Source organism: Neoarius graeffei, chromosome 1 (genome assembly GCF_027579695.1).
Source record: "Neoarius graeffei isolate fNeoGra1 chromosome 1, fNeoGra1.pri, whole genome shotgun sequence".
In the NCBI taxonomy this organism is placed as follows: Eukaryota; Metazoa; Chordata; class Actinopteri; order Siluriformes; family Ariidae; genus Neoarius; species Neoarius graeffei.
In genome coordinates this window covers 104,413,195-104,436,827 of record NC_083569.1, presented here as the reverse complement: position 1 = coordinate 104,436,827, position 23,633 = coordinate 104,413,195, and the positions used below count along the sequence as shown (strand labels likewise).

Sequence of the window (23,633 nt, the reverse complement as noted above, 5' to 3'; positions counted from 1 at the left end):
AACAATATAGTGGCATGATGGAAGTCTTGCTGAAAATAAACACTTTCTTTGCTGCCGTTCCTCAATGTTGGCTGTGGTAAACTACTGGTAGTACATGTCCAAAATGGCGGCCGCGTTTGTCGTGACGTCACGTGAAAAGGGTCCATAGGTCATGTAAAGTCAGACAACAGGTGTTTCACTTGTGTTAATAATTACAATACAATAAACATGAGATATATGAGGTCTCATTCTCATTATCTTTAGCTGCTTTATCCTGTTCTACAGGGTCGCAGGCAAGCTGTGTTCAATAAAATACAATACATAATCATAAGAGGAAATGTACTTTAAAAAAACTTTTGGCATGATAATAAAGGCAAACAAGTCTGATATGACCAGTCAATTGGAGTGTCGAGTTCCTTTACTGTTTATAAGAGTAGCAGTGTGAATGTTTGTCTTGGGCAGCAAAACTTTATTCATGAGGTAACGAAAGTGGTGATGTCTGGTGATATTTAGTTTCCTTCTCATGATGTACAGGTTAGATAACTCCATCCTTGTACTGGATGGAGCCTTATGTTTTATTGTATCACTGATGATCCAGAAGATGAGTAAAAATAACAACATGATTAGTGTGAAGGGTTTCAATGTCCATGGTTCAGATCCATGGCTTGGGTTGAAACACAGAGATATTATCATCATTACAATTAAATACAAGTCTGTATTATAATAGTTAGACATTGTAATAGTCTAGGTTTTAAAACCAGAAGATAATTGGAACACAAGATAGAAAAATTAGAACTAGAAAATGAAGACCAAAGACAAAAATACTGTATTACACTGCCTTGCATAAGAATTTAGCACAATTAACTTTTTCCACATTTTGTAGCACTGGTCTGGAATTGAAACAGATATAATTGGGATTTTTAACATTTCATTTAAACAATATGTGTAACAAGGACTCAGGAAATTTCCCCTTCCCTGTCAGCAAATGTTGGACTCCTGACTCCAAGTGTGACCTCTAATACTCACACTACAGTATTAGGTTACTTCCTGGCTGTTCCTGGTTCTCCGATCATGAATTTACTGATTCCTCATGTTGTGTGTACAACCCCAATTCCAAAAAAGTTGGGACGCCGTGTAAACTGTAAATAAAAACAGAGTGCGATGATTTGCAAATCTTGAAAACCCTATATTTCATTGAAAATAGTACAAAGACAGCATATCAAATGTTGAAACTGAGAAATTGTATTGTTTTTTGAAAAATATATGCTCATTTTGAATTTGATGTCAACATGTTTCAAAAAAGTTGGGACAGGGGCATGTTTACCACAAGGTTGTATCACCTCTACTTTTACAGTAACAATACTCTGTCGACATTTGGGAACTGAGGAGACCAATTGCTGTAGTTTTGAAAGAGAAATGTTGTCCCATTCTTGCCTGATATACAATTTCAGTTGCTCAACAGCTCGGGGTCTTCTTTGTTGTATTTTGCTCTCCATAATGCACCAAATAATTTAAATGGGAGACTGGTCTGGACTGCAGGCAGGCCAGTTTAGCACCCAGACTCTTTTACGATGGAGCCATCCAGTTTTAATATGTGCAGAAAGTAGTTTGGCATTGTCTTGCTGAAAAAAAGAAGGCCTTCCCTGAAAAAAGATTTTGTCTGGATGGCAGCATTATTGCTCTGAAACGTGGATATATCATTCAGCATTAATGATGCCTTCCCATGTGTACAAGCTACCCATGTCATGAGCATTAATGCACCGTCATACTGTCACAGATGCTGGCTTTTGAACTGTGCACTGATAATACTTGTGTAATATTATACGTACATATATATCGTATAATATAATCAATAATATTCATGTTAGTATTTGGGCTTTGGATTAGTTAATCAACTTTGGATTGTGAACTTTGAGTTTTTATTAAAAACTTTCTAAAATATCTCCTTGCATTTTGTCTGAGTCTCCATTGTTAAAATATGTCATACAAGATATTTTATGTTAAGGTAAAAAAAAAAAAAAAAAAGCATAAATATTAACCGGATCAATACTTGGTGTTTCAACCCAACCTTTGGCTGAAATTTCTGGTGCCAATCTTATCTTAATGTGTCCAGAGCTGTTACAAGCTGTATACGCGGTCACCAGACCACCAGAGCCTCATGATTTTGAAGTAGATATGCTGACATTACTGTCATTTAGTGAAATTATTTATGTATGTGACAGCTGCATGTGGTCCCTCTTGTGGACTTTTGCAGTACACTGCAAAAGTCTTAGGCGCATGTAAAGAAATGCTGTCAACCAAAAATGGCTTCAAAATAATGAAATGACATGTTTCAACATAAAAAAATTCTATAAACAGTAAGCCATAATAAATGAAACAAAGTCAATATTTGATGTGAGATGATCCTTTGCTTTAAAAAAAAAATAGTAGTCTCAGGTCCAATGAGTGCAGTTTGATAAGGAAATGAGCTGTAGGTTTTACTGAGCATCTTGCAGAACCAGCCACAGTTCTTCTGGACACTTTGACTGTCACACTCGCGTCTTAATTTTGCACCAAAACCCAGTAGCCTTCATTATGTTTTCTTTTTTAATCTGAAAAGTGCTCTCTTATGTAATATGCTGCTCAGATACAAATATTTTTTCTGTAATATTTTATTTTGTGCTGGAAAACGAACATTCGGAACTCTAAAATATTTTTGTACTGATTCGATAATGTAGAAGTCATAAAACAGAAATATGTAACAAAGCTTGTATGAAAAAAAATAGGGTGCCAAAGATTTTTGTACAGTAATGTATGTAACTAAATTAGGGAACTAATGTGACTAATCTCAGAAGATCATGAAGGGTTCATATCTATCTGAGGCAGAAAAGCACAAAAGGAAAAAGTTAGTGGCTAACCACCTAGCTAAGTAGTGTCTAGAATAAGGAGTGTCAGGCTAATACACATTGTGTTTTTAGCTATGATACCAGTAACCTGTTGACTTTAATCACAGCTCAGGTGTTCGAAACATCGACCACCTATAGATCATTTCAGAACTATAGCAAATCTGGTGATAATAACCAATGAATAAATGATTTTCCTGAGTTCAAACCTTTCACCAAGCTAAACAGCATAATGGTCTTATTCTAGGCACTATAAGAAAATATTTTGGGCCATTACCAGCAACAGAAACAACAGAAAGTTGTGATGCAGGTTCATTTTTAAGTCAAATTCAGCATTTAATTTTGTTGTGGATGCAGTTTTAGTTCAGTTGTTTTTATTTTATTTTTATTAAACTGTTCCCTTATCCAAAATCCTCTATAAAGTGTTCATTTTGTTTATTATTGCATATAAAATAATGATGATGATGTTCGTCCTTCGGGGTTGAAGATGACCATGACTTCAATTTGGTGGGTGGCAGTTGTGGGTCCGGAGATGACTGATGAGGCCAATCTGGGCTTTGAAGGTATGCACACGTCTGGCACACATGGATAGGTGCTGTAATAGAGTGTGTATGTTCCACGTGCCAAGGTTGAGTACCTTCACTATCTTTTTGTCGTGTTTCGATGGCTGAATTGGATTTCCGCCAGCTGCAGTGTGCTGGCCAGGGTGAGGTGAAGCCAGCTATGTTTGGGGCACCTTTTCTAGCCCCTTCCTCCATGGAGGTGAGCAGAGTGAATCCTAAATAGGGCTGCTCAGACACTCAGGGGACTGCTGAACTCTGCTGCCACTTCGTTCCAGCAGAGAGCGACCGTATGCCCTGGGCCGCCTACATGCAGGATTATGACTACAGCTTTAGTGTTTCCACACCTGCTGTTTCACCACTTGTCCATCACCTCACTCACTCACTCATCCTTGCTGGCTCGTGAGAGCGTGGCGCCTCGGCAGATGACCCTCCAGTTCGTTCTGTTCTCGGCAGCAAGCCAGGCTGTGTGGAGGTTAAGTCCGGCCTCTCTCAGGTCTGCCTTAAGCTGGTCAAGCCACCTGGTCCGGGGTCTCCCTCTGGGGTGGGACCAGTGGGGTGGGGCGGGTTCCCTGATCAGGTTGGCCAGCTCGAGAGGTGGTGTTGTTCTGGCTATGTGGCCGAAGAGACGGAGGCGGGCTGATCGGATTAGTCTGGAGACTTGTGGCTGGTTGGTCAGCTGGCGTACTGTGGCATTCGAGGTGAAGTTGTACCACTGGAGCCTCAGTATCCTATGCAGACACTTGCTGTCAAAGGCGTCCAGGAGCCGTTCTTGAGTGGCTGTCAGGGTCCAGGCTTCTGCGTCATACAACAGGATCGACAGTACCAGGCTGTTGTACAGTCTGATCTTAGTGTGGAGAGGGAGACGACTGTTGGTCCAGATGGTGGAAAGGGCTGCCATGCCTGCAGTAGCCTGGCCAATGCGGGTCCTGATGTCTGCTGTGCTTTTGCAGTCGGAGGTCAGGATGCAGCCAAGGTGGCTGAACTTCTCCACCACTTCCACCTCCTGGGTGCTGATTACTGGTGTAGCTGGGGACAGTTCGAAGTTGCTTAGGCTTTGGATCTTTGTTTTGTTCCAGCTGATCATCAGTCCCAGTGGTTTGGTTGCCTTGTCCATGACCTTGAGGGCGAGGTGGAGGGTCTGAACTAATTCGGCAAGGATGCCCACATCGTCCGCATAGTCCAGATCAGGGATGGTCATGTTGCCAAAGCTAGCTCCACAGGCACTCTGAGCCATAGTGCTTCCCATCACGTGGTTGATGGCGGTGTTGAAGATGGTTGGTGCCAAAACGCATCCCTGCCGGACGCCGCTGTTTATGAGGAAGGTGTCCGACAGCATCCCGTTCACTCTTACGCAGGAGACTGTGTTGGAGTAGAGGAGGGACAGCAAGTCCAGCAGCTTTGCAGGGACTCCCAGGAACTTGAGAATCTTCCACAGAGCTTTCCTGCCCACGGAGTCAAATGCTTGCTTTAAATCCACATAGGCAGCATAGAGAGGCTTCCTGTACTCCCGTCTCATCTCTGCTAGGAGCCTAAGTGTCAGGATCCTATCGACTGTGGAGCGGCCTGGGGTAAATCCACTCTGTTCCTGTCGTTGCTTCCGGAGAAGAAGAGGTCGCGGTCTGGTTAGGATGATGTGGGCAAACGCTTTCCCTGGGATGCTCAGCAAGGTTATACCCCTGTAGTTGCTGCAGTTGCTCTTGGGGCCCTTCTTCCAAAAGGGGAGAATGATTCCATGACGCCAGTCGGTAGGGATGGTCTCAGAGTTCCAGACGCAGGAGATCAGAGAGTGCAGTTGTTTCACCATGGGTGGGCCGCCGTGTAGCAGCAGTTCAGGAGGAATGCCATCAGCACCAGCAGCCCGTCCAGGCTGGAGCTTGCGTATGGCCTTCTCTACCTCATCTGGGCTGGGGGGCTCAGTTGAGATGGACTTGTCCTCAGTGGCCTGGGCTGCTAAAGCATCCAGCTCTGGAGATGGGGGTGGTGGTGGCTGATTGAGGAGTTGAGAGAAGTGTTCTCACCAGCGATCCAGCTGTTGTTTAGGCATATCCAGGTCGGATCCATCTAGAGCTGTCACACAGGCTGTGGGAGGGGTTGTTATCCCTGTGAGGGTTCTGAGTGTCTTGTACAGGGTGCCCTGGTTCCCCCTATGTGCAGCTGACTATGCTGTATCAATGAGTTTGTCAAGCCACTGTTGCTTGTCTCTGCGCAGTAGTTGGTTTCTTACCAGGTTCAAGCGTCTGTACTCGTCTTGTTTCCCTCTCAGTCTGGCCTCTCTCCATTCCTCCACCACTCTGAGTGTCTCCTCAGATAGAAAGTCCTTCTTTCTGGTTCTCCTACAGCCAAGTACCTTTGCTGCAGAGCTTGTAATATTTTATTTGAATGATCCCCAGATTTCCTCCAGACTATCCTTGGTAGAGGGTTCAGATAATACTGCAAAGCGGTATTGAAGATCGAGTTGAAAACTGGCTTTGACTTCTTCTGCCTTGAGTCTGGACAGATCAAACTTGTGTTGCTTGCTTGACATGGAGTTCTTCTGCAGGTGCAGGCTGACAGTCATGGCAAGCAGCCGATGGTCTGTGTTTCCAAATTCCGTGCTGCGGTAGACCCGGCAGTCAATGGAGGTATGCCAACACCTACTGGTGAGGATGTGGTCCACTTCCTTAGTGGTGTGGCCATCATTACTAATCCATGTCATGCAGTGGATTCTCTTGTGTGGGAAGAAGGATCGTTCAGAGCGAAGGTTGTAGCTAGAGCAGAACTCCTGGAGTCTCCTGCTGTTGTCGTTGCAGGTGCCTGTACCATGGGGCCCAAGTGACCCCTCAAACCCCTGTCTGTCTGTGCCTGGTGTGGCATTTAGATCCCCTAGAACCCAAATGATGTCGTGCCTGGAAATCCCGGCTGTGAGGTCTGACAGCTTAATGTAGAAATCGTCCTTTTCAGGGTCAGAAGCTGCATCCATTGAAGTGTAAGCTATGATGACCGTGATCCTTCCATATTTATGTCATAGGCGGGCTAGGAGCAGCCTATTGTCGACAGGTTTCCAGAAGATCAGAGCACGCTGAGCTGGGGGTGCGAGGGTGAGTGCCACTCCTTGGCGGTGTATGTTGTCCTCCCTTCCGGACCAAAAAAAGGTGCATCCATTTGCTATATGGGTTCCTGCACCAGTCCAGCGGACCTCGGTGAGGCCCGCCATGGAGACGTTCAGGTGTGCAAGTTCATTTGAGACTAACTGTGCTGACCCTTCCCTTCCCATGGACAGCACATTCCATGTAGCTATCCTCAAAGTGTTACCATTAGGCTTCTTCCGTATATCTAGTCGTTCCTGGGTCAATGCTCCGTTAAGATCAGTCTGATCAGAGTTTCTCATTTGTCGAGGTTTCGTCGCAAGAATTTTTTAAGTGGTGGGTTGCTGGCCCTGCACACACCCCCACCTGGTTTTGTAGACCGCCCATCAAGGACTGAGGTGGTGCAGGTGCTATTAGCCAGCAGCAGCTCCCCTGGGATCGGTCCCACCATTGTAGAACCTTCCAGGAGCAAGGAGAACCTTACAGGACAGGCCTGATGGTTTCCCCCATGGCCCTGGTGGTATCGTAACCCAAGGTCATTGCTGTAGCTGTTGCCCGGAGGATACCGCTAGGAGTTTAGCACTCTGTCTTAACCCTCCATCACCACAGGACTTGAATTTGAATTTAAAGTCATGACTTGCGCATGACTTGGATTAGAGTGAGGGAGAGTTACACAGATGTCAGCCTCACTCTCTCGTCCTGACCTAACTGGATCCAGGGGCAAGACAGAATCAGGATGGCTGGAGCTAGGTCAGGATGCAGCAGATGGCCAACAGTGTTCTACATGTTGCACTGTGCCCTGATCGTGCTCCACAAATGCTTTGCTGGATCCGCCATCCTGTCTGTTGAACCACAAGGTAGCGGTCTCCTCTGCACAGTCTGCTGAGTCCAGTCTTCAGTTGTAACCCTGACCGGGAGAGCAAGGGGGTTGCTAGTGCTTGCTCAAGGCACCACCCCAGGCTAGTGGAGGGAAGGAGATGCCTTACAGTACTACTCCATTGCATGGTGATCAAGGATGGCACATGCCTACTGCCTTAAATATAAAATAATAGGATTGGTGTGGGCAGAGAGTCCCTGAGTGAGTTGAGTAAGACAGCTTTGCACGTCTGGATCCTGATACTTACTCTTCATGGACAAATTGCTCAAGGTCTGTCAGATTGGATGGAGATCATTGGTGGGGAAATGTTAGATTTTCACCAAATATAGGCCAAAAATTTCAATACCAGTGAATCTCATCTCATCTCATTATCTCTAGCCGCTTTATCCTTCTACAGGGTCGCAGGCAAGCTGGAGCCTATCCCAGCTGACTACGGGCGAAAGGCGGGGTACACCCTGGACAAGTCGCCAAGTCATCACAGGGCTGACACATAGACACAGACAACCATTCACACTCACATTCACACCTACGGTCAATTTAGAGTCACCAGTTAACCTAACCTGCATGTCTTTGGACTGTGGGGGAAACCGGAGCACCCGGAGGAAACCCACGCGGACACGGGGAGAACATGCAAACTCCGCACAGAAAGGCCCTCGCCGGCCACGGGGCTCGAACCCGGACCTTCTTGCTGTGAGGCGACAGCGCTAACCACTACACCACCGTGCCGCCCCACCAGTGAATCTTTTTCCCACAAATATGCTATGTCCTGAATGCACCCTCTGGCAAACTAAGATCAGAACCTTCTGAGTTGCCCCTTGGCCTCTCTTCAGTGCTTGTCTGACTAATGTCTTCCTTACTTACTCATTGAATTCTGCTGAACAACCTCCTCTCAGTAGAGTCCTGGTGGTGCCATATTCTTTCCATTTTTAAGAATGGATTTAATGGTGCTCCAGAGGATGTTCAAAAGCATGGGGTGTTTTTATAAACACTGATTAATACATTTCCAGACCTTTGTCCTTCGTTGTCCACAACTTATTGTGATAATTCCTTGGTTTCATGATAAAGTTCATTTAGGTATACAAACTCTGGTCATACTTTAATTGTGCACATGTGGACTCCATCCAAATAATTAGGTTACTTCTTATGGCAAGAGTTTAAACCAGAAGTAATTTCAGGGTTTCAGCTTATCCAGGATGAACACTTACATATAGAAACATTTTCTTTTCTTTTCTTTTTAAATCATAGGTTGTTGTTGGTTTGGCTGTCGCAAGCGACAGATCCATGTTCAGCAGCAGCATCTCATCAGTCTCCTTTGCAGTCATGAGCCCTGCGATGGCTCACAAGTCCAATTGCTGATCCACAGATTCGTGGACATTTATCACAAGGATAACTTCCAGGTGCTGATATTCGTTCCTTTTGACAGTGACGATGCCCCTTCAGTTCTTCAATTCGACTCTCCTCAAAACTAGCCATGCCAACCTTCACTGCTGTTCTCCACCAGACTCTGTTCTGGGCAAGTACTTCAAAGTCTGATATGCCACATTTGGTCAGCAAACTCTTGAGAAGGTCCTTAAAATGCTTCTTTGGAGCACCGACTGGGCACACACCATCAGACAGTTCACCATATAAAAGAGCACGCAGTAGTTTTTCTTCATCCATCCGAACAACGTGCCCTGCCCATCGAAGTCTTGCTTCCATAATGTAGGCCTCTATTCCACGTATGTGGCAGCGAGACAGGACTTCAGTGTTAGGTATACGATCCTGCCGAGATATTCCTTCAATCCTTCACAAACTGAGCATATGAAATGCATCAAGCTGTTTTACATGACATCGATATACTGTCCACGTTTCACAGCCATATAGCAACACTGTCAGAACAGCCACCTGATAGACAGACACTTTTGTTGTTAAAGATATGTCACAAGTGTTCCAGAGTGTTCCATAGGTTATAATCCTGATAAAAACATTGAGTCATAAAATAAAATCTCAGTAATTTCCATTCCAGGTTGTAACGCAACAAAATGTAGAAAAGATCAAGTGAATACTTATGCAAGGTCCTGTTTTTTTCTCCCAAATAATCCATGAGTAAAGACAATAAAATACATGTTTACAATCATTATCATCATCTTGAAAAGTGAGTGTCTGCAAGACAAGCAATTTCTTAATCAAATAATCCATGTCTATTCATGTGCTTGATCAGAATTGTTCTACTGAAAAGCATTGTTCTTTAGGACCACTACCTTACACAGCTCATAAGCTGAAGTTGGGAACATGAGAAATGCTGCATGTCAGAACTACTTTAAATCATTGTGTACAATGAGATACATAATGATGGGTCAAAGTCAGATCAAATACAGAATGGAAGCTTGACATAGTTTCCCAGTGTTATGGGTCAAAGTCAGTGCAAATACAGATGGGAAGCTTTGAATGTAATAAATGGTTGGTGAACCCAGCAGACAATGTAGCTCAACAAATTATGATGGGCCTGTGCATCGTGTGCATCTCATCAGATAAGTTAATATTTCCCATATTTTTAAAAATGGTTTGACCTGCTGCATTTTCATGGTAAGAGCTTGCACAACTACTGAAACTGTGTGGCTAATTACCGCCATCAAATTTGTTGGAGAAGGTAATGTTTTCGCCTCTGTTTGTTTGTCTGTTTGTTTGCCTGTTCCCAATGTAACTCAAAAACTAGTGAACAGATTTTGATGAAATTTGGTGGAAAGGTGGGCCATGGGCCAAGGAACAACTCATTACATTTTGATGCAAATCCAGGCATGTAAGTGGATCCAGGATCCCGATATGTATGTGGCTAGAATTTCTCTGCCTGTTCCCAATGTAACTCAAAAAGTAGTGAACGGATTTGAATGAAATTTAGTGTACAGCTTTAGTATTGTCCTAGGTTCAAGTGGTTTGATTATGATGTTCAAAATATGTGCCTTAGTGGAGCCATGCACTCTACCGTGTGCCCTTCTAGTTCCAGACATATTCTCATATACTATAGGGAGTCTCAATTCCGATAAACTTCCTATGATATCACATAAGTCAGACACAAATAAAGAGGGGAAAAAAAGAAAGAAGACCTGGTTAACCCAAGCGAGTGTGTGGCTTACACAGAACAATGCATAAAATCATGCAGATACAGTACAAATCACGAGCTTCAGTTAATGTGCACTTCAAACATCAGAATGGGAAAAATTGTGATCTCAAAGTGTGACTTTCACTGTGGCACGGGTGTTGGTTTGAGCCAGATGAACTGGTTTGGGTATTTCAGAAACTCCTGATCTCCTGGGGTTTTCACATACAACAGTCTCGAGAGTTTACACGGAATGGTGTGAAAAACAAAAAAACATTGAGTGGGCAACAGTTTTGTGGGTGGAAACAAACACCTTGTTGATAAGAGAGGTCAAAGGAAAATGGCCAGATTGGTTTGAGCTGCCAGGAAGGATATAGTAACTCATAGCAACTCTTTACAACTGTGGTGAGCAGAAAAGCATCTCAGCATGCAACAGCAAAATAACACATTGAGTTCCACTCCTGCAGCCAAGAACAGGAATCTTAGAATCAAGAACAAGTTCCTATTAAAGTGGCTGGTGAGTGTACTAATATGATATATGATATGATAAATATTGACTACTGATTTTTAACTTTACAGGGGGGATTATTAGAAAAGTATCTACAGTTTTAGTTTTTCATGTTATTCTTTTCCTCTTTAATTCATGTAGTTTGGATCTACAGCAACAGTAACACTGAACATGTTAAATCATTTACATATCCAAACATTTCAGGCTCAGCATGCCACCTGTCAGCCATAATATTACTATGTTATTGGCATCTTCAAAGAACATTTTATATAGATAAGAAATAATCATTAACTCAAATTCAAATGACTGAAATAGAGGAGGTTTCCATCACAATATAAGCATCACCACTTCCCTCAGTGTGTTATAGAAAGCAAGAAGAGACTCCTGATTAGATGTAAGTAGATAGTTTTGGGGTGTGCATTGTATTATTTAATTTTGCTTCAATTTCTTAATTTCTTGTAGTGTATGAAAATCCAGAACCATGGCTCGTCACACTGAAGTGGTGTTACTTCTTATTGTTGCCACAGCAGCGACAGGTTTGGGTAAGAGTCTCTATTAATCAGAATACTACAGTATACCTCAAAATAACACAGCCACAGGAGCATTTATACAGTTGTGGTCAGAAGTTTACATACAGTGACATGAATGTCATCTTGGATATGAATGTCATGGCAATATTTGGGCTTTCAGTAATTTCTTTGAATTGTTCTTTTTCTGTGGCAGAATGATTGTACAGCATACAACTTTAAAAAAAAAAACTAGAATTCGGTGCACAATTTTCTTTGGGTTTTCTGAAATTAACACAGGGTCAAAAGTATATATACAAGGTAAAAAAATACATAAAAGTCTATTATAGCATACCTAATATTTGGGTAAAATGTCTCTTCGCAAGATTCACTTTGACCAAACATTTTTTATTTAACATGAACAATCTTCTGGCAGAATTCTGGTTGGATATTTCATGACTCTTCATGATAGAATTGGTAGAGTTCAATTAATTTTTTTTTTTCCTGGCATGGACTCGACTTGTAAGCACGGTCCATATATTTTCAATAGGGTTGAAGTCAGGACTTGTTTTAAGCTTAATGTTAGCCTGTTTTATCCTCCACAACCAGCTCTGATGCATGTTTGGGTTCATTGTCCTGCTGTAACTCCCAGTCATGTTCAAGTTTCCAATGGTTTGAGGTCAAGCGGAAGAATTCTGAGGTAGTACTCCTTCTTCATTATTCCATCCACTTTGTGCAATGAACCAGTTCCACTGGCAGTAAAACAGCCCCAGAGCATGATGATCCTACCACCACCACCACCAGCTGGTGCAGTGTTCCTCTGTACATCGTGGTCATTGTGGTCAAACAACTCAATCTTTGTCTCATCTGACCATACAGCTTTCCTCCAGAAGGCTTTTTCTTTTTCCATGTGGTCAGTTGCAAACTTTAGTTAAGCTTGAAGGTGTCAATTTTGGAGCAGGGGGTTATTTCTTGGACAGCAGCCTCTTAGTCCATGGTAATATAAAACTCACTAAACTGTAGACAGTGATCCATCAGCTTCCAGTTCATGGCAGGGCTGTGCCATGGTGGTTCCCAGGTTGTTCCTGACCATCCAAACCAAACCAATTTCCTTTCAGCTGAGGGTGACAGTTTGGGCTTTCTTGAAGCAAAGTGGCTTGGCAAAGTGACTACACCTCCCAGTAAATTACATAGAATTGTTTGAACTGATCTTGGAATTTGCAGTTGTTTAGAAATGGCTCCAAGAGGCATTCCGGAGTTGTGTATATCTGTGATCCTCTTTCGCAGATCTGCACTGAGCTCCTTGGACTTTCCCATTTTACTATGTGTTGGTCAATCCAATGAGTGCTGTAAACAAACCCTTTTTATGATGGCACAAAGAAGCTACCAGCTGTCATCAATCATAATCACTAACAGGAAGTTAAGAGACCTTGGCAAGATAAAAGACATTTTGGAAGTTTCAGTAGCACTGAATTAATAATCTAATTTTTGACCCTGTATGTATAATTTTGACCCTGTGTTGATTTCAGAAAACCTAAAATAATTGAAAACATTTGCACCAAATTCATGGGTTTTTTTCTATTAAAGAAATATGTTGTACAATCATTTTGCCACAGAAAATGAACAGTTCAGAGAAATCATTGAAAGCCATGATATTCATATCCAAGATGACATTCATGTCACTGTTTGTAAACTTCTGACCACAACTGTACTTCGAAATATTCCTCCAAATGATATGATAGTTGTAGTTGTATACAGTAGCTGCTTGACTATTCCACTTTTGTAGTGTTTTTGCATGTTTGAAAAAAATTGAAAATAATTTATTATTATACATACTGATCTTTCCCATTTTTCTCCTTTTAAGCTACTGTGGTCCCTCTGTCAGGTAAAATTAAATTTATGTTAAAATTAAACACTTGAATAGGATCAAGAGTAGCCTTACGTAGTAGCTACCACTAATAATAATTCTCTGTCTCTTTCCATTTTCTAGATGCTTATTTTGATAAGATCGTACAGGGTAAATATAAAACTTGCACATGATCTTAGTAATCCTTAATTAGTGGTATATTTACTTTTTTTAAAATGTAAATTGTTATAGAACTTAAACAAACAGAGCCACTGAGGTTACACGGTAGTACATTTTTTAATAAGGCATGACCACAGTTCATCTACTGATGCCACAGGTTAATATATTGAGGTCAACGTGTTGTTGTATGAGCCAAAGTCATGGCCACTAACTGCAGAGCATAAGCTCATAGATATTATTCTATCCACATTCACTGGATATGACCAATCGCGCACTCTGATTGGCTACTCTGCTACTAGGCTATCAGCTCATATACCGTGAGTAGAGAAAAACAAAATGGTGAAGCATGTTGCTGAACCAGCCAAGGAAGAAATAAAAACTCTACTCGAAAACAAACACACACACACACCCAAATGCAAAAAAGCAACAAAATATGGAATGAAAGTATTTGATGGTAAGAGTGTAGCTTTTTTATTTTTCAAGAATTATTATAGCATTTTTTACAAATTGCTCCTGTCATTTCACCCTTTTGTTTACATTCTAAGCAGAAATTATTTTCTCAGACGTTTTGTATAAAGTTTTTATTTATTGAATTTGCAAAAAAATAAAAATAAAAATGGTCTGTTTCTCAAAATCCAGTGAATGTGGATAGAATAAAACAGTTATTCCACTCAATCTCGTTGTACATGGGTTATAGACAACTCGGTGCTACGCGCCTCATTGGCTATCAGCTCATGTACGACTCGATTTCGTGGAATAACTGTTAAATATGTTCTGAGAACATTGTGGTATTTCACAAGTGACCTCCAGTTAATCATTTATAATTCATAAATATTATTAATTATTAGCAAAAATGGAAGAATAGATGTACACAATTTCTGGATGTGGGTGGAGCACAGAAGTACGGCAGGCGGTTGTTTGCTTCTGAGTTATTTTTTATTTCTGCTTTTCAGCACAAACACTCATACACACAGACTATTATCAAGTTCTCAGCACTGATCTCCCCTCCTCTCTCTCCATTTAGAGGGCACCGTCACTGTAAGAGACACACAAACACACATTAATTGACAACAGGTGTAGCGATACAACCACTCACCTTCCCTGACTCCATCCTCCATTCACAGACTGACGCTCAGCCATACCCCAGTTGCCACATACCCCCACTGCCCGACTCAGGCTGGGTAGCCGTCTGGCCTGCAGCGGACTCCCCCACCCCTTGATGGGATAGGAAGTCTGCCACCAACATCTGCGCCCCTGGCCTATGGACCACCTCGAATTTGAATGGCTGGAGGGCAAGATACCAACGGGTGATCTGTGCATTGACATCCTTCATGCAGTGGAGCCACTGGATGGGCATGTGGTCCGAACAGAGGGTGAAAGGGCATCCCAGTAGGTAGTACCGGAGGGCGAGGACCACCCACTTGATGGCTAGGCACTCTTTCTCTATCATGCTGTACCTGCCTTCCCGCATTGACAGCTTCCGGCTAATGTACAGCACAGGACAGTCCTCCCCCTCCACCTTCTGGGACAGAACGGCCCCCAGCCCTCTGTCCGATGTATCTGTCTGTAAAATAAAGGGGAGAGAAAAGTCAGGGGAGTGTAACAGTGGCCCCCCACACAGTGCAGCCTTTACCCTAGAGAAAGCCTGTTGGCATTGCTCCGTCCACTGGACCGGATCTGGTGCTACCTTTTTAGTGAGATCAGTCAGCGGGCTGGTGACATCTGAATAATTAGGTATGAACCTACGATAGTAGCCAGCCAGCCCCAGGAACTGTATCACCCCCTTTTTGGTCTTGGACCTTGGGCAGGCTGCGATTGCTGCCATCTTATTAATTTGGGGACGCACCTGCCCATGGCCTAAGTGGAAACTCAGATACCGTACTTCCACTTGCCCAATTGTACACTTCTTTGGGTTAGCTGTGAGACCCGCATGCCTCAGCGACTTTAGGATGGCCCTAAGGTGTTCAAGGTGCCGCAGCCAGTCATTGCTATCGATGATAATATCATCAAGATACACAGCTGCGTAGGTGGTGTGGGGCCAGAGAACTCTGTCCATGAGCCGCTGGAATGTTGCGGGAACCCCAGATAACCCAAAAGGAAGTGTGACTAATTGGTGTAAGCCAAATGGTGTGGAAAAGGCCATTTTCTCTCGGGACAGAGGAGTCAAGGGGATCTGCCAATACTCCTTCGTTAAATCCAGTGTCGAATAAAAGCAAGCAGTGCCTAATCGATCAAGCAACTCGTCAATGTGAGGCATTGGGTACGCGTCAAATTTAGACACCGCATTGATATTTCTATAGTCCACACAGAACCAGACCGACCCATCGGTCTTGGGGACCAGGACCACTGGGCTGCTTCAGTCACTGTGGGACTCCTCGATTATGCCCATTTCGAGCATGGCCTCGAGTTCATCCCAGACCACCTTTTTTTGTGTTCAGGCAGGCGGTAAGGGTGGCTGCACACTACCACCCCCAGGGGGGTCTCAATGTGGTGTTCTATGAGGTGGGTGTGGCTGGGCAGGGGCGAAAACATGTCGGAAAATTCTTTCTGCAACTGGGCTACCTCCGTGAGTTGGGCCGGGGAGAGGTGGTCTCCACAAGGGACCAGAGTGGTTGGCGATGTCAATTTTCTTTTTTGAACCTCCGGCCCCAGCTCTGCCTTCTCTGGGATTACCAACACCAATGCCACAGGGACCTCCTCATTCCAATGTTTTAATAGATTGAGGTGGTAAATTTTCAATGTCCTACCCCTGTCCATTTGCCTCACCTCATAGTCGACGTCCCTGATTCATTGTGTGATCTCGAAGGGCCCTTGCCACTTGGCGATCAATTTGGAGCTAGATGTGGGCAATAATACGAGTACTTTGTCTCCCGGTGTGAACTATCTAAGGAGCGTGCCCCTCTCATACAGTCAGCTTTGACGTTCTTGCGCCTGCCACAAATTCTCCTGGGTTAAGTGCGTGAGTGTGTGGAGTTTGGCGTGCAGGTTGAGAATGTATTGAATTTTGTTCTTACTAGATGAAGGTCCCTCCTCCCAATTTTCATGTAGTACGTCCAAAATGCCACGCGGCTTACGGCCATACAATAATTCAAATGGTGAAAAACCTGTGGAGGCTTGCGGGACCTCTCATACTGCAAATAACAGGGGCTCGAGCCACTTGTCCCAATTGCATGCATCTTTGCTTACGAACTTCTGAATTATGTTTTTGAGAGTTTGATTAAAACGTTCCACTAAGCCATCAGTTCGTGGGTGATAGACACTGGTGCAGATAGGCTTAATCCCCAGTAACCCATACAGTTCGCACAGTGTGTATGACATAAAAGCAGTGCCTTGGTCTGTCAGGATTTCTTTCAGAATCCCAACCCGGGAGATAAAGCGGAAAAGCGCTTCCGCAATACTGCATGCTGAGATATTGCAGAGAGCCACTGCTTCCAGATATTGCATTGCATAGTCCACCAGCACTAAAATAAAGTGATATCCCTGTGCTGACTGATCTAATGGCCCGACAAGATCCATCCCAATTCTTTCAAAAGGGGTCTCAATTAAAGGGAGAGGGTGCAAAGGCACTTTTGGAGTGGCCGCGGGATTTACTAATTGGCATTCGGGGCACGCCGCACACCACCGACGGACATCCCTGTGAATCCCCGGCCAATAGAACCAGGCCATTATTCGGGCTAGTGTTTTATCCTGCCCCAAGTGCCCGGCCATGGGATTAAAGTGAGCCGCCTGGAATATGAGTTCCCAATGGCTCTTTGGGATTAATAACTGTTATCTTTTCCCCAGTCTGAGTGTCCTGCATCACTCGGTATAACCTATCCTTAATAATAGAAAAGTAGGGGAAGGCCAGCGTCGCATTTGGCTGGAGAATTTGACCATCGATTACTCTCACTTGGTCAAATGCATGCCGCAGAGTCCCGTCTCACGACTGCTCTAACGGGAAATCCCCAAGGGAATCCCCAAGAAAGGGAGGAGGGACAGGGTGCTCCTCACTCTCCATATCACCCTGATGCAGTGCTGATGTAAATGGCTCTGTGACAGCTTCTCCCACCAATGCTAGTCCGGGGTCTTCTCCAGATGGATTACTGCAGGACCCACTCCTTACTATATGTGTCATTAACTCCTTAAAACCCAGCCAATCAGTCCCCAAAATCAGAGAGTGGGTGAGACAAGGGTTAACCGCTGCCTTTACACTATGCTTTTCACCCCAAAATAGAATGTGGACAGACACTAAAGGGTAGTTGTGAACATCCCTGTGCACGCACAACACCTTCACCACTCATGCTCTCCCCATTGCCTCACCTTGCACCAGGCTTTGGTGGATTGAGGTCTGATTACAGCCGGAATCCACCAAAGCCTGGTACATATCCCCTTGGACACTTACCGGTATACGATTATGCTCCGGCCTGATCGAGGGCGGTTTCTGGCACATCGGGGACCCAGACCACCACGCCCACCTCCACTGATGTTGGAGATGTCCCGGCTCCCTGCAGCACCAGCACACCAGCCCAGGCTCTCCCTCTGCACAGGTGTTACGGATATCACTCGCCTGGGGGGGAGAAGACACAGATAAGGAAGGGGAAAACGGGAGGACACCACGGGTGTGCCAGGCCGGCTGGGGGGGAGCTGGCCCCCGCCTCTGCAGTGGGGGAATGGGACAAGGACAGGAAGCAAAGGGAGAGAGGAAGAGAGAGGAAAGAGGAGAAGAGGAAACATGTCTTCCTGCTGTCGGAACTGCCGCCATGTGGTCCTCTGCCAGCTCAATAGCTTGATCCAGCGACGCCGGGCGATGACACTGGACCCACTCTGCCGTTCCTTCCGGAAGTCGAATTGTTCCAGTGTCACCAGGTCAATAACTCCCTTGGAGTCGTCTGCCCTCAGCCACCGCCGGCAGGCATCCTGGAGTTGTTGCCCGAACGCGAATGGCCGGCCGACCTCCTCCAAGCGCAGTGAGCGGAAGCACTGCCACTGTTGCTCTGGGGAGCGGCCGACACGCTGGAGAATGGCTCTTTGGAGGTCCACATACACGAGCCGGCTGTCAGCAGGGAGCTGCAGCGCGGCAAGCTGCTCCTCGCCCGTCAGCAGGGGGAGGAGGCACACTGCACTCTGTTTGACCGGCCAACCCCACACCTCCACTGCTTGCTCAAAGAGCACGAGGAAAGCTTCCAGATCGTCGTGCGGACCCATCTTTGTTAGGTTGAGGTGGGGAGGGTCCGCTCCGGTGGCGGTCGTGGACCTCGCCAATGCGAGCAGGTGCCGGAACGCCTGGCGGTCTTCTTGTTGGGCCAGCACCAAGGCTTAGAACCGTTGTTCTTGCTCCTTTCGAAGGGCGATCGGCGCTTGATGCTGGGTCTGCTGGGCTGTGGCGAGGGCGTGGATAAGGTCTTTGAATGGCAAGGACTCCATGGGGCTGCTCCCTTCTGCACTCCCAGGTTTCAGCACCACTGTAGACAATTTCCAGATGTGGGTGGAGCACAGAAGTATGGCAGGTGGTTGTTTGCTTCTGAGTTATTTTTTATTTCTGCTTTTCAGCACAAACATACACACAGACTATTATCAAGTTCTCAGCGCCGATCTCCCCTCCTCTCTCTCCATTTATAGGGCGGCATCACTGTAAGAGACACAAACACACATTAATTGACAACAGGTGTAGCAATACAACCACTCACCTTCCCTGACTCCGCCCTCCATTCGCTCGGCCATGCCCCCGCTGCCACAATAGACATTAAGCTGATGTGGGCTAATGTTATATCCATGTCGTCATGTGTCATTCAAAGAGTAAAGTTTATTGTTATCAGTCATTTTCATGATATAAGTTTGTTAAAATGTCAAAATTTAATTGAATCAATTCTTCTTCGTCAATTTTAAAATTCTGTAGTTGTACTGAGTGAAGTATTTCGTAGCTAATACAGTATATAGATCTCTAGAAGCTTAACTTGTGGCCTTATATTCATTTCTGGTTTTCATTATAAAAATTTACCACCATGCCACCTCAGCAGCACCATGTTAATAAGCTACTGCACTGTAAAAAAATATTTGCTGTTTTAACTTAAAAAAGTTAGTGCAAGGGCTGCCTTAAAATTTTGAGTTCACTGGAATTCACATAGTAAGTTAAATTGTTGTGAACTTACTATATTAATTTCAGTGAACTCAAAATGTTAAGGCAGCCCTTAAGGCAACCCTTGCACTAACTTTTTTAAGTTAAAACAACAAATCATTTTTTACAGTGTGTCTAAAGATTGTTTGTTTGTTTGTTTGTTTGTTTGTTTTTTACTTGTATCTTCCCAACTGGCCAGAAGCCAAAGACCGTCGAGTAAATGACAGATGTTCCCAATGCTGTCAATTTGGTTGGGTGCAATATAATAGACGCTGCTTCATATATAAGGCCACCCAGGTGATCTGGGCTTCTGCTGAGGTTCAGTCCAATTTATTTCATCTTTATTCACATTTGTTGTCTTTATTAAAGTGTGTGCTGTAATTATATGTTTACCAATAAGCACAGTAGTCATGCAATGGATATTAACTATATAGATGTAATATGCAGTTAGCAATCAGTAACAGCACAGGACAGTAAGATTCAAATCTTTTATTGTACATAAGGTTTAATTTGTCCAGTTAACCTTAACGATTCATCTCATTGAATCAGTCAGTAAGGCAGCCTTTTTCCTCTTCAAGAAGAAAGTGATCCTAGAGATAGATGTAATTATAAATATTTAATTACACACACAGCCATGTAAAAATATTCAAGGTGTTATCAATTTTTGTTGGCACTTAGAGCTAAACCTATATTATACAGTTCTGAACAGGACTGCAAATTATGTTTATACTATGTACAACATACCCAGACCTAGGTGTCAAGGGCACTTCAGCCATTCTTGCAGGGGCGGCACGGTGGTGTAGTGGTTAGCGCTGTCACAGCAAGAAGGTCCGGGTTTGAGCCCCACGGCCGATGAGGGCCTTTCTGTGTGGAGTTTGCATGTTCTCCCCATGTCCGTGTGGGTTTCCTCCGGGTGCTCTGGTTTCCCCCACAGTCCAAAGACATGCAGGTTAGGCTAACTGGTGACTCTAAATTGACCGTAGGTGTGAATGTGAGTGTGAATGGTTGTCTGTGTCTATGTGTTAGCCCTGTGATGCCCTGGCGACTTGTCCAGGGTGTACCCCGCCTTTCGCCCATAGTCAGCTGGGATAGGCTCCAGCTTGCTTGCGACCCTGTAGAACAGGATAAAGTGGCTAGAGATAATGAGATAAGATGAGACAACATACCCAGACCTAGGTGTCAAGGGCACTTCAGCCATTCTTGCAGGTAATTGCACCAGCAACCTTTTGATCCCAAAGCTGCTTCTCTAACCAATAAGCCACAGCTTCCTCATGGTTCAAAGTTAGTGCTCCAGGAAGCCATCAACTAGCTTCCATGAATTCTCTTGGGTGATTATAGCACGCGAGAGGGACCCAAACCCTCATCTGGTGGTGCGTACACATCTATAGGCAATTTAGAGTAGCCAATTGATGTAATCTGCATGTCTTTGGACTGTGGGAGGACACCCACACAGGCACGAGGAGAACATGCAAACTCCACACAGAAAGGCCCCAGTCAGCTGCTGGGCTCAAACCCAGAACCTTCAAAAAATCATGCAGATACAAATCAAGAACTTCAGTTAATGTTCACTTCAAACATCCGAATGGGAAAAATTGTGATCTCAAAGCATGACCTTCACTGTGGCATGAAAGTGCGTTTGTGCCAGATGGACTGGTTTGAGTATTTCAGAAACTGCTGAGGTTTCTCCTGGGGTTTTCACACAACAGTCTCTAGAGTTTACACAGAATGGTAACTGAGTGAGTGTTCTGTGGGTGGAAACAAACACCTTGTTGATAAGAGAGTTCAGAGGAAAATGGCCAGATTGGTTTGAGCTTTTTTTGCCAGGAAGGATATAGCAACTCTTTACAACCATGGTGAGCAGAAAAGCATGTCAGCATGCAACAGCAAAAGATCACATTGGGTTCCACTCCTGCTGCCAAAAACAGGGATCTTGGGATCAAGAACAAGTTCCTATTAAAGCGGCCAGTGAGTGTACATGTGGTTTATCCATCTGCTGAACAGGATATTGAAAATACCAACAAGGCAATTATTCAAAATTCTCGGGTGTTCGTGTGGTGACGTATTGTCCTGGGCTGGTGTGACAATGGATTTAGTAAAAACCTAAATAACTCAAAAACAAGCAAGAGTTTGAATGTTAAATGATGTCAGCTTGGACCTAATGTGTTCTTTAAGTGGACGGTTCTGGACTAAAAAGCTCTTTGGCTTTAAAATGATTGTAAACTTAAATAATAAGCATTATCATAAAATACTTGGATTGTGTTTATAATATAAATCTGTACTTTTAACACTTAAAGGGTCTGCAAAAAATTAAAATTATTTATGAACAATATGAACAGTAATGTAATTTTTGCCTCAAAATAACTCCAATAACTGCAGTTAATTACTGTGCAATGATGCCAGAGCTCTTTTTTCTTCACTAGGAACACTGTGTGCATCTGGGTGGACACTTGATATCAATACACAATGAAAATGATTACCAGCTGGCCAAGTCCCTTATCCGTACTCATGACCCCAAGCAGAATCCAACATGGATCGGCCTTTCTAGCTGTCAGAAGGTTTGCTAAGTATCAAACAAGATTTATCAGAGTCAGATCTCTCAAGTTGTTTATCAAATATTCCAGTATGTAATTGACTGTCTACTGTTCATCCTTTCAGAAAGGTAAGTGGTTTTGGTCTGATGGCACCAAACTGACTTTCACCAAGTGGAACCCAAGAGAACCAAATCAGCTAATTGGAGAGTGCTGTGCGCATATGAATTACGGCAGTAAGCAGATCTGGAAATTTGTTTTGTAGCTACACGTATATTGTGTTATCTATCTCTTAAGGTTTAGAGAGTCATTTTTTATGTCATTTTTAACTCTATACCTATTTTTTTCTGTGTCTGCAGAAAAGAAGGACTGGAATGACATTCGCTGTAAAAAGAAATATCCCTTTGTGTGTGCCAAGAAGCTTAAGTGAAATACAGCTTCACCTCACCAACTATTATATTGTACTATTATAAGTTTTTCTTGTCACTAATGGATTTACAAAAACCTCATCACTGTGGCAACTTACCAAAATTTGAGCAATAAAAAAAATCTTTAGACTTTGGTGTTCATGAGCTTTATTTCAAAAGTGGTTATCATTTTAAAATACACTCTCATGAAAGAAATTCCATCTAGCCACCCGATAGGACTTTTCAATTTGTCCCTTTGAGAATCACACAAAAAATGTTTTTGTCTTCATTTGAAATTCAAAGTCGAATGCTTTTTAGAATTCTAGAGCTCTCCAAAGGAGACTTTTTTTCAAAGAACCAAGATCTTTACTACTTAAAGCTAGACTGCCTTTCAGATTTTTCAAGTGTAAGTCATAAAAAGAATTTTCCCCGAAACCCAATAATTTTTGTTTTGTGGACCAAAAGCTACTGAATTCAAATTACAGACTTCCAATTTTATTATTTTTTTAAAAAATAGAACAATTAATGAATTTAGGGCCAATTCTCCGCTATTTTTTCCTGCTTCACTATGACCCAATACTGTGTCATATACAACCCCGATTCCAAAAAAGTTGGGACAAAGTACAAATTGTAAATAAAAATGGAATGCAGTAATTTACAAATCTCAAAAACTGATATTGTATTCACAATAGAACATAGACAACATATCAAATGTCGAAAGTGAGACATTTTGAAATTTCATGCCAAATATTGGCTCATTTGAAATTTCATGACGGCAACACGTCTCAAAAAAGTTGGGACAGGGGCAATAAGAGGCTGGAAAAGTTAAAGGTACAAAAAAGGAACAGCTGGAGGACCAAATTGCAACTCATTAGGTCAATTGGCAATAGGTCATTAAAGGAACAATCCACCGTACTTCCATAATGAAATATGCTCTTATCTGAATTGAGACGAGCTGCTCCGTACCTGTCCGAGCTTTGCGCGACCTCCCAGTCAGTCAGACGCAGTCAGACGCGCTGTCACTCCTGTTAGCAATGTAGCTAGGCTCAGTATGGCCAATGGTATTTTTTGGGGCTGTAGTTAGATGCGACCAAACTCTTCCGTGTTTTTCCTGTTTACATA

General features: G+C 43.6%; 1 protein-coding gene across 1 annotated transcript; it reads left to right on the top strand.

The window, feature by feature from the left end:
* Positions 1 to 11,431: 11,431 nt before the first annotated feature.
* LOC132889395 (lactose-binding lectin l-2-like) lies at positions 11,432 to 22,534 on the top strand. The gene is made up of 7 exons (XM_060925840.1): positions 11,432 to 11,492; positions 13,321 to 13,341; positions 13,447 to 13,473; positions 19,776 to 19,894; positions 21,997 to 22,131; positions 22,232 to 22,340; positions 22,464 to 22,534. Exons 1-7 carry the CDS (start codon positions 11,432 to 11,434, stop codon positions 22,532 to 22,534), a joined length of 543 nt encoding a protein of 180 aa, XP_060781823.1.
* Positions 22,535 to 23,633: the final 1,099 nt, after the last annotated feature.